At 45.9% G+C, this 19327-nt stretch overlaps 2 protein-coding genes and 1 long non-coding RNA gene across 3 annotated transcripts; 1 reads left to right on the top strand and 2 right to left on the bottom strand.

Moving 5' to 3' along the window:
* Nucleotides 1-354: 354 nt before the first annotated feature.
* On the bottom strand, nucleotides 355-1848 carry ATP5F1E (ATP synthase F1 subunit epsilon). Its single transcript, XM_072350621.1, has 3 exons — nucleotides 1725-1848; nucleotides 1499-1641; nucleotides 355-1193 (listed from the first exon to the last, which is right to left on the bottom strand). Exons 1-2 carry the CDS (start codon nucleotides 1754-1756, stop codon nucleotides 1518-1520), a joined length of 156 nt encoding a protein of 51 aa, XP_072206722.1. The 5' UTR covers nucleotides 1757-1848; the 3' UTR covers nucleotides 355-1193; nucleotides 1499-1517.
* Nucleotides 1849-1999: 151 nt separating this feature from the next.
* Nucleotides 2000-8789, top strand: LOC140259378 (uncharacterized). Its single transcript, XR_011905396.1, has 4 exons — nucleotides 2000-2092; nucleotides 6250-6327; nucleotides 6979-7183; nucleotides 7976-8789. It is a non-coding gene; the product is annotated as an uncharacterized lncRNA (long non-coding RNA).
* On the bottom strand, nucleotides 8712-14861 carry PRELID3B (PRELI domain containing 3B). The gene is made up of 6 exons (XM_072350620.1): nucleotides 14652-14861; nucleotides 13232-13400; nucleotides 12808-12897; nucleotides 12121-12191; nucleotides 11545-11647; nucleotides 8712-10927 (listed from the first exon to the last, which is right to left on the bottom strand). Exons 1-6 carry the CDS (start codon nucleotides 14681-14683, stop codon nucleotides 10808-10810), a joined length of 585 nt encoding a protein of 194 aa, XP_072206721.1. The 5' UTR covers nucleotides 14684-14861; the 3' UTR covers nucleotides 8712-10807.
* Nucleotides 14862-19327: the final 4466 nt, after the last annotated feature.

Raw genomic sequence — 19327 nt, 5'->3', positions numbered from 1 at the left:
TTGGCATGGTGTTCTGGGTTTTGTTTCCCTCCTTCTATGTAGTAACTACTGTGAATTTTCTCCCTGTCACTCCGTACAGCAACAGATGGAGTCGTTTGCAGCTAAATAAGAGATGTGAGTTCAATGGCAATTACTAAACAAGAAAAATATGCCTTCCACAGCCATCTACTTAACAGTGCGTTTATAATATTCCTTGAAATAAAAGTATATAGCATTCTGTAAAATACTTCAACCCTTGAAAACTTCAGTAGGCAAAAGTCATAGCTTGTAACAACTAACATGCACTTAATAATTCTTACTTGGAACAAAAGAAGCTTGTTTTGCTGTTCTCTCCAAAGAGATTTTGTTTTACTCTGAAGAAATCCACGCCTCGTGTTTCAGTCTTTTGTATTATAGTCAACAGTAGAAGCATGTAGATAAGCACAAATCCGAAGCCAGTTATGGAAGTACGTTACGTTCCTTCCTCTACGCTGGGACAATATTATACTCGCTGTTGATACACAGCAGCAGAAACGTGCTCCATCTTCACTTGGGTAGGGGAAATGACTGCATTTCCCTCCATTCCTACTGCTCCCCAGTGAATCCGTGCCTGCTCCCTCACAGGGAAAGTGACAAAGTGCCAACAGGGTCAGTAATGCAGTGCAGAGCCTTCTGCACTTCACACCCCATACAGGGAACCACCTCCAACTCCTGATCATGCTCCAGATGGTCTTGGAGACAGATCACATGCAGCACCTCCATGGAGGAGTATCTACTTTGTTCTGCCTTAAGCCGAAGTGACATCAAAATGACTTTGGCTGAAAAACTGTTCTGAACACAAAGGTATTCATTCATTATGGAAATGAAGCAGGTAAAGAGTTTTAAACAGCAGTTCCATCTCTCTTTTATTAATAGACCTGAAACATCAGCATGAAAGCCAAGGAGATCTGCCTTGCCAGTAAATATCTGTTGCTAACAAATGGCAGAGTGTGATCAAAAGTCTATTTTAACACACGTGAAAGAGAAGCAAAAGAGAGGACTTTGTTTCAGAAGGAACAGCAGCTGCCACACGTTCATTTGTTAATTCAGAATGAAGTTTATTAGCATGATGATTTATATACATGGGCAAATCTTACAGCCAAGGTGTCGATGTTATACTGCAGCCTGGAGCTCGCCTGCAGCCTGTCTGCTGTGCAGCATCCACAGAGCAGTTCCTACGAGAGATTTACAATACAAATGACTCAGCTCAAGAGAGAACACATGCAGGCAGACTTGAAGCAATGCAACCCTTATTCTCACATCGAGAATAGATCTGTCCAACATTTGTGTTTGTCTGGACGTGTGACACCATCATTCCTGGTACAACAGCTTCTATAAAACCCAGCGGCTCCTGCCGGCTGTACGAGCTGCAGGGCCTGGTACAGAGCTGTGTCTTATCAGTTACAGGCACCTTGCAGAAGGCCGTGTCAGACCCGTTACTCTGCTGGCCGTTACGGTACCGTTCAGTGCACGCACTCACCGGCTGCCGGCAGCTCCCGTTACTCCTTCTTGACCTTCACGGTCTTCACGGACGCCGCCGCCGCCCTCTCGGCCTCAGCTTTGTACTGAGGCTTCATCGCGGCTCGGACAACCTGAGCGCAGATCTGGGAGTAGCGGATGTAGCTGAAAGCAGAAGGAAAAAGGGGAGGAGAATCAGGTCGAGAACGTACCGGCAGCGTCCCGCCCTCAGCCACCGCCGGCGCTACCTGAGCCCGGCCTGCCGCCAGTACGCCACCATGGCTGCGGATGGACGGACGGCCGCTCCCGAGGTCAGAGCCCACCGGAAGAGGAAAGACCACCCGGCTGCTCACTAGCCAATCAGCAAGCGAGACTGATCTTTCTTCCAATCAGAATTCGAGTTACCTTAAGGAAGCTGGCCGATGATAACCAGTCGGCTACGCTATTCTCAGTCACCGCCCTCTGGTAGTGACCAATCAGCAGGCTGAACGGGGCGCGCGAATCCCGCTCTTTCTTGAGTCTCGCGATAGGGAGCCGCCATTCCTGGGGCAGCGCTGGTCTCTCAGCATGGCTCTGCCCGCCGCTCTGCGTTCGGTCTGCCGGGACGCGGCTGTGGGTAAGGAGATCTCGGGTTGTTCTTTTATTAAGCCCTTCCACTTCAGTATTCGCACCTCTTCCCTACATCTTCTTTCTAAAGCCAAACCACATCACGCTGTTGGGCTCCCTGAGGAGCTGTGCAGCTCCTGGGCTGACTTTGGGCCTCTTTGCAGCCTCCTTTGCGTGCCTCACATCACCGCGCGGTGGTGAATGGACTGATGGTGGTCATGTTGTAAAGCACAGAATAGTTTCTTTATTAGAGATCTCAGCGCAGGGTTGGTGCAATGAACGGTCCGTACAATAACGGTGACAGGATGGATTTACAGGGGGGAAAAGAAAGGTTTTCACCAGGTCCATTGTCATCTGTCTCCAGGATATCATTAGCCAGTAAGAGATTACCTTATGAGTGTAATTAATGGGAACAGCAACCAGGGAGGGAGAGTGGGGAGGCAGAATGTCCTGTCCTTATTTGCCAGCTGATGTCTGTGCTGAGATCCCGCTCTGCAGACGTTGTGTTGATGTTCTGAAAGGGTTTCCTACAGCGGCTCCTTCCGTCTGGACCAACAGTTTAAGCCTTGTGAGCTGCCCAGGCCATAAACGGCTCTGTTTGTAGCTGAAATTGACACCCGAGTTCCTGCTGTGAGTCCCTCTGCTCCCTCTCCCCACCTGGCTGTTTCTCACCTGCTCCTCTTTCTAATCAGCTGTTGTTTTCCCCCCACCACATCTCCACTCTCTGTTTCTCCATGTGAAATGGCTCTGCAGTTCTCAGGATTCAATCTGTTTTGGAGGTGCATGATGTGGGTGCGATTATTTGCTATCAGTGGGTTTTGCAAAACAAATTCTCAGCATGAGTTAAAAGTTAAATCGTTGAGAGAGAAATGAGACAGAATGGAAATGAAATGAATGATTGAAATGGAGCTCTACAAAAATCGCAGGGTATACGTTGATGTTTATAAAGCTGTAAACAAGGCACCGTTACAGAGTTGTACAAACTGCTTTCAAGCCCTGTTCAAGTTTTGTTTAAATGCTAGAATGTATTTGTACCGAATCTCCCTTCAGATAAAACCTTGTAGAGGCATAAAAGGAGGGAAACTTAGAAGGGTACAGTGAGTTCACAGAGAGAAGAAAGGATAGAGTAGAAGAGTTAAATACAGAGATCGAGAGAAGCTGAAGAGGTGCGATTAGCAACATCCAGAAATGTGAGAGTGGATCCATCTGTGGGAACTAAAGTTGTGAGGTTAGAAATGTCCAAAGGTACCGAGGAAGTGAGGGAAGAAGGATCCTGAAAGGAGACGTTGGAGACATCCGTGAAGGGTGCAGAGATGAGGTTAGAAACATCCTCAGCAGCCGATGAGGGTAACTCAGAGGATCCCGGAAGCATGAAGTAATTAAAATCAGTGAGATCTAGTGATTCTGAAGAGGTTGAGGTTTGCTCTGAGATGTACGTTGGAGTCGAAGGGATTTCACAGGAATCATCTAAGGAAGCTGAAGAGGTGTGACCAGAGGCATCTAGGGAAGGAGAGGAAGTGAGACTGGAGAGGTCTAAAGAAGATGAAGAAGTCGGACTGGAGAAATCTGGGGAAGGTGTTGAGGTGAGACTGGAGAGATCTAAGGAGACTGAGGAACTGTCGCCAGAGAGGTTCAGAGAGCCTGAGGAGGTGAGACTTGATAGGTCCAGTGAAATGGATGAGGTGAAACTGGAGCGCTCCCAAGAATCTGAAGAGGTGATACTGGAGAGCTCTAAGGAGACTGAAGAGGATGTACTGGAGCAGTCTGAAGAGGCTGAGGATGTGAGACTGGAAAGGTCCAGAGAAGATGAAGAAGTGAGACTGGAAAATTCCACGGAGGATGAAGAGCTCAGACTGGAGAGATCCAAAGAATCTGAAAAGGGGATTTTCTTTAAGAGTTCCAAGGAGGCTGAAGTCTTTACACTGGAGGGGTCCAGGGAGCCCAGAAAGTGAGACCGGGAAGGTCCAGGTGAGAGACAAAACTGAAAAGCCAAGTAAATTCACAACGTGACCGATTTTAAATCAGAACTATTTGTAACTGAAGATCTCTAATGGCATCAGAACAACCTGAAAAGATACCGTGAAACTCAAAAAGTATCAGTTTTGAAAATAACTAAGCATATGGTTCTAATCCTTGTCTTTCTCACTGATTTTATGCAGGAAAGGTGAACAGTAAGAGCTCACATTGTTATTTAGAATATTGCTCCTTCCCAGGGGAGCAGTGTAGAAGTTCACATCCAGGAGAGTATCTACAGCAGCAGCCATTTGTGTGTCTTGGCACGGCTCTCCCTGTTCAGTGAGACTTTAGCATCTATGACAGCCTGACAAAGAGGGTCTGAAGGTCTGAAATAAAACGGTTACAATGGAATGGAAATTAAAATGATACCATGGGATATTCAGACACCGGGCTGCTTACTGGTTATGTACAGAGGTTAAAATAAAAGATGCACAGATGTACACAACAGCTTCAGGTCAAACCCAGCCTCTCACTATAAAGGTGTGACTGATTTCTTCCTTCTCATCCGTAATGTCTAACCCAAAACTGCAGATCTTCTGGATGATGCTAACAAAATAGCAAATAAATAACTAACTTTTCTCCACAGCAAGTACAGGGATTTATTTTTGAAAGCCAGTATTATGCTAAGGTGATGGTGTGGAAAAGAAATATGTAGTGATATCAGTTCTGCTTCGTTGTAGGTAATGTGAGGTCTTATTATTTTCATATCATGCCTCTGGGCATAAAACTTGAACTGTAACAACAGTAATTATTAGGTTGTGGTTAGTTTGAATTGATGAATGGCACTACAGAGATAGAATGGAGGCATTAATTAAAAAGGAAATGGAACAGCTTATGTTTTAGTTCAAAAAGGTACATCTAATTATAGTACGAGTGGATCAAGAGGCTGATCTGCAGCTGCTGCCTTCTCATCCCAAGGCTGTGTTGTAAAACAGTGTTTGAATCCTGTTATTTTTCCAGTCGTAGGCAGAAGATGGCACAAAGTTCTTCAGCAAGTTATCCCATGAGTATATTATGGAACAAGGAAGTGGATATACACAGCAGGAGGCTGCCTTTTCTCAGGTGAATACATCCAGGCTCTGCTGTGATTACACAACTGATGTCCAGATGCATGTATAATGGATTTAGCATAATCACCAGGCATAGCACTCCTACTGAGGTCACCTTTTAGCTACAACAGGTGTCTGCTGAACACAGACTGAAGGTGACAGGAATCATGTTTTACTGTGTAAATATTAAACAGGGGATTTAACACAAGACAAAAATTACCAGAGGGGGAAAAAAAAGAAAAGAAAGAGCTGATATGTGCCAGTGGTGAGATCTGAGATAGTTCATGAATGCACCTGAACGTGTATTCATAACGGATCTGTAATTGTACAGCTCAAAAGTTCAATATTTGCCGATGGGAAGGCAGAGCAGACAGATCTTTCTTGATGCATCCTACGATGCTGTCCTGTACTCACAGCAAAAAAATAAAACTCAGGAATCCCTTAAAACAAGCCCTTCTTATTTAACAACTGCGTCGCTTCGTGACCGACTTCATCTCTAATCTTATAAAGCTCCTCAAGTTCATCATACAGGGAAGAAAAAACAACTGTACAGAAGGAATGTTACAGTAGAAAGACAAGCCAGCATCAACGCAATTTCCAGCAGCTATAAGAGCCATTATCCCTTCACTGCGTTCTTTCTGCCTTAGCTCCATACGGTTATTGCTTATTTTCCTATGAAATAACACTGTCAAGAAACACGGAATTATGGTTACTATTGTATAAAATATACAGATCAGTAGTCATACTTCCTACCTTTGATAGCTGTGGATTTATCTCCTTTCTCTGCTTGTGTAAGCCGTATTGGGCTATGCTGCTAATGCTCTGCTGGTCTCTCTGCTGATGACCCTAATCTGTTCCACAGCTACTGGAAATCATGGCATGCTGATGACAATAAAGGTCATCTCCTATTAAATCTCTTCTTTGTCTAAACACAGCACTAAACACAGAGCACCAGCAGAAAACATGCTCCAAAATCAGCTCTAATCTTAAAATAAAGCGGCACTTCTGTGTTGTTTTCTATTTTGAAGGTTATTTGATGAAGCAGATGAGGAAACTTATTTTTAACTTGGACACCTGGATTCAAGTAGAAAATATTTTGCAGGGTCTGCCAAGTTCTCAGCTGCCCATCTGGCAAGAAATAGTCTCTGGAGGAGCCCAGGATCAGCAGAGGAGAATTCAGGTACATTCAAGGTCTGAGAATGTTGTGCATGATTTTGTACATGTTTTGGTGTGCTTAATAGCTTTTTCTTGTATGTTTCCTATATTATTTCTTAAACGTTCTGATAAAATAGCATGAGGACCTAAAACTTTCTGTGTCCACAGTCGGTTATAATGTTGAACAAAACTTTAGAAGTGCCCAGGTGGCAGCAGGGGCTGGGGCACTTTAACAGAGGTTTCAAGTCTTAGAGGTGCTTGTATGTCTTTGAAAGGTAAGGTTGACTCAGGATGCTGCTGTAGGGGACCTGCTCTGCAGGGGGGCTGCGCTCTCTGATCCCTGGAGGTCCATTCCAGCCCCTCTGATTCTGTGATTTTGTGATCCGAGTTAAATAATCACCATTATTGCACTTCACTTGACAGACTAGGAAATAATCTGTGCTATACCACCCTACTCCACTCCTCCCTGCCCAGAAGAAATAAGCAGGAAAATCATGTAGCTTCCTGAGTGCCTCTCAAATCTGAGGATTAAAAAGAGATAATAAAACTGGATGTAATATCAGATTAAGAAAGTTAAATGCTTCTACTACTTCAGCTGGATAATTTAGAATACAAGGTGACTATAAAATATGACTAAGTCCCAAGTACAGGTTCTGACACATAGTTTGCATTGCAGAAATGCTGAGTCAAGGCCTGAAGCAGTGATGGAGCACCTGGGGGGAAGGCAGGGCCAGCCCAGGGCAGCTCAGGTGTAAGCAATGCATCTGAGTGATGGAAGGGCTGCTGCCAGGATCCAGCCCTTCCAGCCCTCACTTAAGGGCTGGCAGTGGAAGTGAGGGGGTCTTGATGGAGATCCCTGCATGTCTGAGGCCTATCTGAAGGTAAGCAAATTTTCTTCCTTTGTTTATGTATCCGTAGCTGCTGCATTTGGGCTTGTTCTCATTTGCTGCAGCTACAGGCTTTGCCGCCCTGCTATTATTGCTGTATTTTCCATCATATTATGGTGTTACGGTTTCTTTACTCCTAATTTCACAACATCTACTCAATTTTGCCACAAGTCCTGCACAAGTGAAAGAACAAACTTCACACCCTGAAGAACGCAGGCATTCAAAAATGACTCAGCTTTCAGACAAACTTGTGTTATCAGCATTCTTGAGTTCATCTGTTCGCTTTTGAACCTCCACAGGATGCTGATCTTTTACTTTGAACCCAGTGTCTGTTAGTGCAAAGGGAGTGCAGACAGTGGGCGTTTAGCTTTACCTTACTGGAAAGAAACTTGGCTGTATGCTCTTACTGCAAATAAAGACCACATCAGGCAAAGCAGCAATGTGTAGGCAATTGTGGTTAATTCTGCCTCTCCCCCCAGTAAGCTGTAAATCAGTTGCTAACTGCTATGTCAACAAACAGGTGCTGTCACCCATTGTTAGCAAGAAATGTTTTTGGCTAAACAAAGTCTTTTGTTTTCTTAGACTTTAGTCGTTAACAGAAAAGTCCATTATTTTTAGTGTACACGCAGACACAAGTTACTTATTGTTACAGTAAATAAAAGGATGAAATAATGCAATGAATGTTACAATAAAAGAATGGAAGTTTTAACAGTGTAATAAGTCATCTTCTTATCTTCTCCAGGCCATGGAGCTTTGGCTCTAAGCTTACTCACTTCTGTTTCTTAGAGAAGTTGTTCAGGTGAATTTGAAGTTTGTCCAATTTGATGGCCTACATCTGCAGGTGAGGTGAGGAACAAGTCTGCTTAGGTAAGCTGAAAGAGTTTTCACCACCCCCCACTGCTGATTTGTTCTTATATTTCTCTATCCCTCCCCCCAGCCTCTTTCTTTCTCATCCTTACATTTTGTCCCTCCATCTGTAACTCCCATTTTCTTTCCCATCTGCCTCCTTTGTTCTGACCAGCAGAACACACGGCTGCTCTGCACCAGTGTACATCCCATTCGCTGCAGCATCAAAGCATTCAGCCATAGCACCCTGTGTTCATCTGAGCGCTGCCAGTTGTGACACAGCTATGCAGGCAGCTGGCAAATAAACTATCTGAGCATGCATGCATACTGCTAGCAGAGCACACACACACTTCCTTGTCTGACAGAACAGTTTGTAGTTGCTGCACAGCCCACCACACCAAAACAGACAAAGTTTCTTGGGGTGAGGTCTCCTATTATGATCACTGTGGGTAAGCAACCAAACTGTTCTGTGAATGTACAGGCTCCAAGAGAGCCCTTCTGCTTTTAACAATGAGTATCAGGTTGCACAGAGAGAGACACAATCCTTAACAGTTGCAGTACACAAATTTCAGTCTAAGCAGAGAAAAACCTTCCCATGGGATCTAGGTTTCAAGTTAATGTGTCAGGTTTGTGGGAAAAAGCAGTGAGTTGTTAAAGAGCAAAGAAAGACAGCAGCTGCAAATAGGTTTGATTTATTGCCACTTAAAAATGTACACTAGAAGATACACATCTGAATAAAATAAGCTATTAACTCAACTCTGGACTATTCCTTCGCCTCCACACCCCACCCGGATCACTAACCTAGCAGTTAAAGGAAAGGAACAGAACACAGTTTGAGGAGCCAGGCAGAACTCACATGAGGTTTTATTTAAAAATGCAGTATCCCTTGGAATAATGAGAGTGCAGGCATATAAATAAAATACAACAAAGAAAAGAATCATCTCTCACAAAGGCTTTTCAGTGCAAGGACAAACTGATTTAGTGCTGCGTAGGCCCTCAGTGCACAACAATTAGGAAAAGATAAAACTGACTTTAAAATGGCAAGTGATGCTGAAGGCTGAACAAACGTCTGAAGTCGCTTTCAAGCACTGCATTTGTCAATCAGAAGTTACAGTACAGCTCTGCATTAGTTTCAAATGCACTGCAGTTAAAATGCTATTTTTTTATGTCAGCTGCAATAATCTGTAAAAGCACAACAAACCACGATCTTTTGTTTATAAAGGTATTTTCAAATCCGTTTGTTTTAGAAAAATATTTAGAATAGTTACACTTTGAAAAGGTGCATATATACAGCTCTTTTTTTCCCCCCTACTCATTATTTTCCCCCCTCTAAGTTTCCCACTTAAAATAAGCTGTTTAGATAGCAGATGCTATTCAATGGGCAGTTCCATTTAATAGAAATGGCATGCAATATAAAATACACTGGAACAGGTGACAGTGCAGTTCTTGAAGGCTACGAGTGTCTCGAGATTACTTGTAAGCTTAGAACCAAAACTGCAAGAAATGTCTCTGGCATCAGAGACATCAGGGCTGTATTTTCCCATTATTTCTTCACCCTGAAGGAGTAAGATGGGACAGGCAGCCTCTGCTGAAGCCAACAGGACTACCAGCAAACTGGTGTATTATTTAAGTATGGATGTCATGGTTTGAGCTTGAAGTTCCCACAGCTAATCACTGAGGTCAGTACCAAGAAGCTGTACTAAGTACCAGGAAACAAAAGTGTAGAAAACTTGAGGTTTTCATTTAAAGAGCCTTGTTTTGTGAGCAAATAAGCCTAAAATGTAAAGGACCTTTCTGGAATTTAGAACACTGTTGAATTTAAAAGACAACAAAATGCGTTTGTGTAACAAGTTACTTCCAGAGCATGATCAAGTTAATGAGGATATTACTTACATTACTTCCTTTTATGCTCAGGTATCTTTCTATCCATCTTCAGCAATATTTTTTAGTCCTTTACACGATTCTATGAAATTCTGGAGTGAACAGTTACTATTCTCAGAAGTGCCAGCAGCTTATGAAACTTTAAGGCTCTGTGCATATCGTACCCCTTTATTTGATGGGCTCTTAGAAATGGAGTTATTCCTTAAGGTTAAGTTTGATCTCATTTCTGTGTGCCCAGCCCAGCAGCGCCAAACTTAGGAACAGAATTCAGGTGTTAGCAGACAAGAGACACTTGAGAAAGTTTTACCTATAGTGACTGAAAAAGAGCGGAGTACCAGGTTAGCTCAACTAGTCAAACTAGTTAAAAAGCATATCAAAAATATCTTCTACATTCTTTTGTTTTTCAAGCTTCAAGTAATAAAGTTACTGTTAAACCAAGTTGTATCGTACAACTGTCAATACTGAACTAACAGGACAATGCTGGAAGAAACCATTCTGCTTAATTTGGGGCTTGGTCCCAGAGGTAGTCCATGAGTCACACAAGAACAAAAGTTCCACAGAAGTCAACCAAACATGCCAGTCTCCTCCAACAGCCTCATCTCTAAAAGAGGCCATTTCACGTCTGAAAGTATTTAAGTCAGGTTAGTGTTCATGTAAATACAGGAACTACGCTTGAAAATTATTTCTTCATCTGCAACTGAAGTTCGGTCCAGCTGAACCAATATATTAATTAAGTTTTGCCAATCAGCCTCATTAGTAAGAACTAAGCTTTTCTCCAAATTAAACTTGAAACATACCTAAGTATGCCCTTAAATAACAAATATATATATTTATTTTTGGAGAGAAGCTTTAGATTGCTAAACCTTGTTAATAACACAAATATATTTACTATCATTTCTCTACAAATGCTGCTGCTGCCATTGAATTCCTCATCGTTCCTCTTGCTGTAGCTGCAAACTCCTCAATTTCAGCGTTGAGTCTATTTATTACCCATTCCAATGCTTCACGGCCCTGTGGGTTACAAAAAGTAAGTTTTAGCGTATGAATCCTAGCAATGATCCAAGCAGAGGTCCAGGAACACACAGCTCTGTGGCATTCTTTACTTCAAAAACCCAATTAACAGAAAGCGGTGCTGGCTCACACACCACGAAAAGACTCCTTGTGCCAACAGCGCTGTGTTATGGAGCACAAAGTGGCTTTTCATTCAGTTTGTGTTTTATGAGTCTTGAGGCTGAACTCAAAGGGTAAACTCTGAAAAGACTCAAGAGGAACCGACCCTTCAAACACCACTTCATTGCTCCACAGCACTGCTGCAGATGGGCCTTGGTGCGTACCGCTGCAATAGCAAACCCCACAGACGGCATCAAGAGGGCAGCAAAGGAGGGACAGACTTAAGCAAATAGAAATGCTTTTCCAATGAAGATTCAGAGCACTGGCCAATAGTATTTATTATCCACATTTGCAAGAAGAAAAAAAGAGCACGTTCAACAAGCTAAGCCTTCAGAAGTCTACAGCACAGACAGTAGAACTCCATGTACCCTAAGTCTGCTGACAAAGCCAGAAAGTCATACAGAGATTTGTACTGCCATTAAGCCAGGGGTCATACGTTACACAGAGGTCACACTTACTTTATTAGCATTGGAGGAAATGGTGTTGGCCATTAATCCCTCTAGGTAACTGCTGAGACTGACACCTTTCACAGAAATTATTGCTTCTTGTGTCAAAATGGTTCTGAAACAGAACAGAAAGTAAATTGTCAGAGCAGTTTAAAACAGTGCATTTCCCAGAGGCTCCCTGCTTCCCCCAGCAAGGACACTGTCATCACCTTTGCTGGTAACACAACAACTGTCACAGTTGTTTAACTGCATGTGCTTCTACACATGAAACAAAACCCAAGAGTCCCCACGAGGTCCAAGTGGCTCCTTGTGGCACTCGGCTATTTCCAACACCAGCAGCCTGCAGTTGGAGCAGACACGGCAATGCAACGCTGCTTCTGCAGAGCACTGCTGGGAATGAGACTGCCATAGCACAGCGCTTCAGTTCAGACCCGTTTTTCAGGGAGTCCTGAAGCGGCAGCACACCATCTCTTTACAGACAAGGCAGCACAAGAGAAGTCACACAAACCCCACTGCATCATCCAAGGCAATGTACAGAGCCAAGGCCTGTCCTCCCTCAGGGCACTCTCAGAAGCACAAGGTACTCACTTGTCTGGTTCATGAGGGTGTGGTTTGTAGACAAGCCTCTCATCTACTGACACGAGGTTTGTAAATGAAATCTGCGGAACATGAAACAAGATCCCTCAGTAAAAACAGCACAGAAAGGCTATGTTAAACTGCAGGTACTAAACTAACACAGATGGGATTTAAACCAGGTTTTTCTTGCAAGTATCAGCATTGAGGTCGTAGAACTCGATAAATAAATCTCCATGTTCAGCATTTGCTGATCTCATGGTCTGTTCGGATCATTTACCAGCTACCAACGTTTGCCACACACAAACTACCACGTTCTTATGGAATCAGAAAGATGCAGCTGTTCGTAAAGCAGCTCTGAAACCACCAGGAAACGGTGGCACCGTGCAGCACCACAGGGCTTGGAAAACACCACTCCAGAAGAACAAACTAAACCAAGAGGTGGAAACCTGCCCATCAGGTCCTGTACGTTCTGTGGATGGATTTGATGACCCTGAAGGTCTTTTCCAACCCGAGCAATTTGGTGATTCAGACCCATCACAGCCGAGCAGCACCAAAACCAGCAGCTCCTTTCTGAGAACTGGTCAGCTATGAACACAACACTTACAGGTGTAACGCTCTGTTCTAATGCACCTTGCAGATCGTTTCTAAGGCACGACTATAAGCTGCAATCTACTGCATAACCAGAACCGGAGTACTCACGTTACTGGAGTTCAGCTCCATTGTTTTTCTCAGCGGGTCAACAACGGAGTGTTCCTGCACGTACGTCTTCGTTCTGCTCGTGCCAATGAGCTGGGAGATGGGCACAGATACACACAGTTAGTTATGCTCAACAACTGCCATTGCTTCAGTGCTTTTAAATGCACAGGTAGTGGCTGTCGTATCAAACAAATGCTGGCAAGTGAGGCTTAGTTAAAATTAAAGCTACTCAGTTGAGGTAGATCTCAGTTTTACACTTGGAAGACCTTGCTGATTGTTGGCTGACTGGCATTCAATGCATGCAGCACTGCTACAAACTTCCTCATACGCACCTGCTTGAACTTGTTACAGGTCTCACATTTCTATACAACATCCTGCTTCACAAACACCCCTCCCTGCCCTTCCCCAGCTGTGCAGCAGCACACACCGATTTCACAATGGAAGGGATTCCCCACTCGGTGCTGAGCAGTCTGTGGCTGTGCAGCTTCCCGCTGCTGTCAATGTGTCTGTCCAGGACGTCCACTCCGACCACGCTGGGGTTCATCGGGTTTGGGTACTTCTGCATGGCGGCCGTCGTCACCGTTTCCCAGGGGTGACTGTGAGAACAGAGATGAAACACAAGGTGAACAGCGGAGCTTTGGAACCGGAGCTCTATTAAAGCTGAAGCCAACGCAGCAGTCGGGGTGGGCTTCTAATGCAGTTCAATGTATGACCCTTAACTGCAAACATCCTACCCGAGCAGAAAGCAGCTGCAGGGCGGCGGGGCAGCGGCAGGTGGTGCACATTAAACACAGAGCACATGAAGCACACGGAGCACATGAAGCACACGGAGCACATGAAGCACACGGAGCACATGAAGCACACGGAGCACATGAAGCACACGGAGCACATGAAGCACACGGAGCACATGAAGCACACGGAGCACATGAAGCACACGGAGCACATGAAGCACACGGAGCACATGAAGCACACGGAGCACATGAAGCACACGGAACACCTGAGACCCGCTACTTGGTGTTTTTAACTTGCAAAGCACACGCTCGGGTTCGATACCGCCGAAACACGTGAACACAAACAGCTCTGGGTGAGCCGAGGATCGTTCTCCAGGCCGTTACTTTCCCCTTTTCATGGCGGTCCCAGCGCAGGAAGGTCACGGGGGAGCGGAGCCTTCCCGTCCCGTCCGAGCAGGGACCGGCACCGAGACGGCCGGGGCAGGCGGCCCGGAGGGGGGGGGGGGGGGTCTTTAGGCCCCGTCCCAAGGGGAGACGAGGAAGAGAGGGAAGAAGAGAGGGAAGAAGAGAGGGAAGAAGAGAGGGAAGAAGAGAGGGAAGAAGAGAGGGAAGAAGAGAGGGAAGAAGAGAGGGAAGAAGAGAGGGAAGAAGAGAGGGAAGAAGAGAGGGAAGAAGAGAGGGAAGAAGAGAGGGAAGAAGAGAGGGAAGAAGAGAGGGAAGAAGAGAGGGAAGAAGAGAGGGAAGAAGAGAGGGAAGAAGAGAGGGAAGAAGAGAGGGAAGAAGAGAGGGAAGAAGAGAGGGAAGAAGAGAGGGAAGAAGAGAGGGAAGAAGAGAGGGAAGAAGAGAGGGAAGAAGAGAGGGAAGAAGAGAGGGAAGAAGAGAGGGAAGAAGAGAGGGAAGAAGAGAGGGAAGAAGAGAGGGAAGAAGAGAGGGAAGAAGAGAGGGAAGAAGAGAGGGAAGAAGAGAGGGAAGAAGAGAGGGAAGAAGAGAGGGAAGAAGAGAGGGAAGAAGAGAGGGAAGAAGAGAGGGAAGAAGAGAGGGAAGAAGAGAGGGAAGAAGAGAGGGAAGAAGAGAGGGAAGAAGCCGTCCCGCTCCCTCAGCCCCCGCGGCACTCACTCGAATACGTGCTCCGAGGTCCAGATCTTCATGGCGGCACACACGGGGCGGCACCGCCGCTGCTCTCCGGGACCGGCGCTTCTCCGTCTCGCCGCGGGGCCGTACCGGGCCGTGCCGGCGGCAGCACAGCGCCTGCGCAGCAGGGTCGGGCCGCGGCGGCGCCCAATGTCGGCACGTCGCGGCGGTGACGCGGAGGTCGCGGAGCCCTTGGGAGTCGCGCGGAGGGCGTCAGGCACCGCCCCGCGTCCCGCTCAGTGCGCCTGCGCGCGGCGGGGGCGGTGGCGGCGGCTGCGCGGGGTGTGGGGGGCAGCGCTGCGTCCCGAACCGCACCCAGCGGCGCCGCCGGCACCACGTGGCGCCCTGGGCGCTGCCCTGCCGTTCCCTGCCGTTGTCCTGCCGTTCCCTGCCGTTCCCTGCCGTCGGCTCCGCGGCTCCGAAGCGCCTTTTCCCGTCCCTTTAGCCGCGGGGCGGCGGCTGCGCGTTTCTTGAACCTTTCCTGCCGGCGGTTCGAGGCGCGGCTCAGGAGCGCAGCGCGGCAGCGTCCGGTAACCGAGAGCGGGCTTCTGGATGCGGCTCAGGGCGTCTCGCATCGCGCCACGGCGGCTGGCGGCGACACGCGTGTCGCACAGCAGCGCTTCCACCCGGCCGGCATTCGGCCCCGCTCCGCACGGTTTGGCCGCCAGGGGGCGTTGCGGAGCCGCGCGGCAGCTGTTAAGTAACGTTTTGTAACGCGTGGGCGATTTTATAACCGCCGGTTACAAAACTGCGGCCTTTGGGCTGTTCCGGAGCATCTTCCTGTCACGGGAGAGAGAGAAACGAGCGTTCGGACGGCACGGACAGAACGGAGCATCTTTGTGTGCGCACTGCAGTGTTTGCCCTGCATACAGCGGGGATGGGAGGCAGGCTGCAGGAATCCTGCCCGGCTCCCGGCACTCAGGGCTTCTTAATGCCCAGCCACCTTTTTATGCCAGCAATTCCAGTCACTCGTTATGAAGTGCGGTTGAGATGGGCCGGGTCAGAAGGAGGGATGCAGTTTATAACAGCACTATTGTGCATTTATTTCCTGTTTCAGAACGACCTTCATTTCCTTCTCAGACCCAAAAATCATTGCCGGGCTCTAAAATAGCGCGTGATCTTGTGGAAGCCACCTGAGGTTTATCTGTGGGAGGGAGGGAGTTTGGGTCTGGAATGCCTCCATCCTGGTGTTTCCATTGACTCAATAAAACAGCTGCATTACTAACGCGTCAAGATTTTATACGAGATTACGTAAATTGCTTCCACACATTTTGCAGAATCATTTAATCCCTCTCCACGGGTGACATCAAAGGAGCAGAACAGCAGCACATCTCACAGGGCAGCAAATCTCTGTCAGCTGTTCATCACTTACAGTGACCGTCAGCATTACAAATAGGTGCCTGGCCTGCAGAGCAGCCAAGCTCAGCCCTGAGTCACACTGGCTTCCTTTGCTCACTTTTTGCACGCTAACAAACACTCGTGCTGTGGTCACCTCCTCCACAAACACGGCTCACAGCACTTTGCTGCCTGTGCCAGTAAGTTGGCATCGGGAAACCCAGAAAGGCTAAAAATGACGTTTCACTAACACCGAATTTTTCTCCGTGCAAACTGAGGTGGCAGGAACGTGGTCTGAGAAATACACAACACCTGCCTGTGAAACAACAGCTTCTTTGGCTTGCGTAGATCAAAGGGTTTGTTTCTGGCTATACAAAGAGCTGCATCTTGTCCGTACCAACAGTGGGAGCAGCAGCTGCCACCAGGTGTTTGACTGAAGTGCAGATACACAACAGTGTTCAGTCTGTGGATGTGCCACAACTCTCCTGTTGTCTGGGAAACAGTCCCTTGGAGTCTGTGCAATATGACAACTACCAGCTAGACAATGTTTCTTCTTGCAAGCATCACAAATGTGCGTTGAAATTATCATCGGGTAGGCAGATGATAATCACGTTATCACCCACAACTCATGAGCAAGCACAATAACTGCACAATTAAAACATGCTTTGAAGTACTTTAAAGCTTCTGATCATCTGCTGTTGTTTGGAAATTATTGTGCTTCTTCCCTATATCTGATCCTTGTTTAATTCTAATGACCACAACGTCTCTTATAAAAGCACACCAGGCTATTAAACATGTGATGAATGCAACTGTCCAATGGGGAACCTCGAAGAACCAGTAGTGGTCATGACGTATTACACACTGAACCACAAATATGGAGCTATATGTGCACTCATGGCCTTCAAACCATGCTCTTTTATCCAGAATGCCTCTAGAGCTCTTTGGCTCTGACATCTTGTACTCTATCAGGTTTAAAGAAACCACAACATGAGAATTCTTCATGCATTTCAGTTATACTGAATCTGAGCTGCCCAGGAAGCGGATTGAAACTTCATGCTTCAGCGAGGCAATAATTAAAGGAATAAATAACAAATGTAAATGAAACAAAAAGTTAAATCCAAAGCACAGAGCAGCAGATTTACCATCGTGTGAATGAGCCAAACTCTATTAATGCCATTCATCTCCCAGGAATGTAAAGTTCTCTGCTATCTGCAATGAATCCAAGACACAATAACCACAAAGTGGAAAATACAAATCAATTGCATATCTATTTGTACAGAGTAGATTTAGCAGTGACTTAGTATTCTCAAAGAGCAATCATTAATGTATTTTCTTACTAACTGCCTCACTTTATTATTGTCCTCTAAACTTAAGATTCTATTAAGGAATCTTAATATCCACATCACTTCTACAGCACTAAATCAGGAGGAAATACATCCCTGTCAGAGAGATGGTGACCAATCAGATGGCAAAACTGGAGTTCTTGGTTAATGTCAGTGTATGGTTTTAATGCTCAGAAAGAAGAATTGCTCTATTATATATTCTGTGGCTAATTCAGGGGATACGCTGCTCTGCAATACATTAAACGCTGTAAATCAATAATTGCTACAAATGGAAGCCTATAAAAAGGTAAAATGAAGCAAGTAGGAGCTACAGCTGCTTTTCTTTTTAACCAAGATATGAATACCATGTGTCTTCTAAATAAGGGACTCCCAAATGTGCCATGGTATGGGTACCATAGGAACAGAACAAACAAATACTGCCTGAACAGCTGAACGTTTCCCTGTGCATATGGACTCAAACAGGTTCTGGTGCTGCCAGAGACATTAGCGACGGAATCAGCAGGCGTAGTGAGGTCTAAGTAAAAAATGATATTAATAAGAAACCCCCACGCAGCTTCAGTAAACACAGAACCTTCAGATGTGCTAAGATAAAGAAGGAAAAAGCAACAAAAAACCCAAAAACCATACTTAAGTCAGTTATTTCTCCATCGGTGTTTGTTACTGTTATAAACATGTATTCCAGTGCGCCGTACAGATCTAACTCCCTGCTGACATGTTCCAAATGAAAGGAGTACTTTCAAAAGGATATGAACACACGTTAAGGGACCTGAACGGATCCAAACCAAACCAAGATACCTACAGCTGCCTGGAAGAGAGCTCCTTCATTTTCTTGTGTTGACATCTTAATTGGTCCAACAGGTCTCCCTCTGAGCGAGCCAGTGTTCCTATGGGTGACCACAGCCTCAGACCACAGACAGGTGCATTTCTGAGGCACCTGCAGCATTGCAGGTCTCCATACGAAGTGCTCCTGTGCCACCCCCTTCATTACAGCACACCCCTGGCTGCCCTGCATCAGCCCTTTGCAGACAGCTTTCCTGAACCAAGGGATGTTATTTTGTGAGGTTGGAACCCTGTGGCAGGAGATCCTGCCGGCCCAAGGCTGCGCCTTCCACACAATGCCGCCATTTTGAGCGCGCCTGCCAGCGCAGCATGGCGCCATCTTGGCTGCTTCTTACTTGGCTTTCTGGGACACTTCCACATCTCACAGGAGGGGGATGTACCATATCAGCACACGAAAATGGAGGCATGGAGCAAAGACTAGCACTCCACACTTGCTTCTTTTTCTCTTACATTCAGTGTTCAGGATCCCCTATTCCTGTCAGTGCATTACCACTGGTGGGACCTGGGTGGCGGCATCCTCCCATCAGGCACTTCCCACATGCTGAGACAAGGGTCGCTTTGCCCTGGCCTGTAAGTCCTTGATAAGGAATCAGGATTTATATTTCCTGTGGAAAATGATGCCCTGAGCCAGGAGCATCAACCAGCTCTACACAGGGCTATGGAGATCATTGCAGGTCACTGCACGTCTCAGGGATGGGAGTAACCAGGTGTCTTGTCCCACTCAGAACATGGTATAACACTCAGGTCTTGGTCTTGTAGTTGCAACAGAAGTTGTAACATTCATTAAAAGAATTACAAGACTTTCTTTTAGTTAATAAGTAATTTGGAGACCTCTGAGGTCACTTTGTTTTTCGTGGTAAGCAAAGAGATTTAATAAGGAGCAGTTTTTGCAAGATATTGCAGCCCTGAAGGTGCAGCATTTATATATATATATATCTATGTATGTATACATAGATATATATATATAATTATTTACATCTTTTTAATTTGCATTTTTATGGACAGTATAGAGTGAATCAGGGGTTTTGTTGTTGTTTTTTTGTGGGTTTTTTTTGGGGTGTGAGATGAATACAAGAAATGAACTCACAGTTCCAGTTTGAAAGCCTTTTTTTGGGGAGTTTTGATGGGCTGCTTTAACATGTT

This window comes from Excalfactoria chinensis, chromosome 15 (genome assembly GCF_039878825.1).
Source record: "Excalfactoria chinensis isolate bCotChi1 chromosome 15, bCotChi1.hap2, whole genome shotgun sequence".
Taxonomy (NCBI): Eukaryota; Metazoa; Chordata; class Aves; order Galliformes; family Phasianidae; genus Excalfactoria; species Excalfactoria chinensis.
The sequence above is the reverse complement of the archived record's forward strand: the minus strand, read 5'-3'. Positions and strand labels throughout refer to the sequence as shown.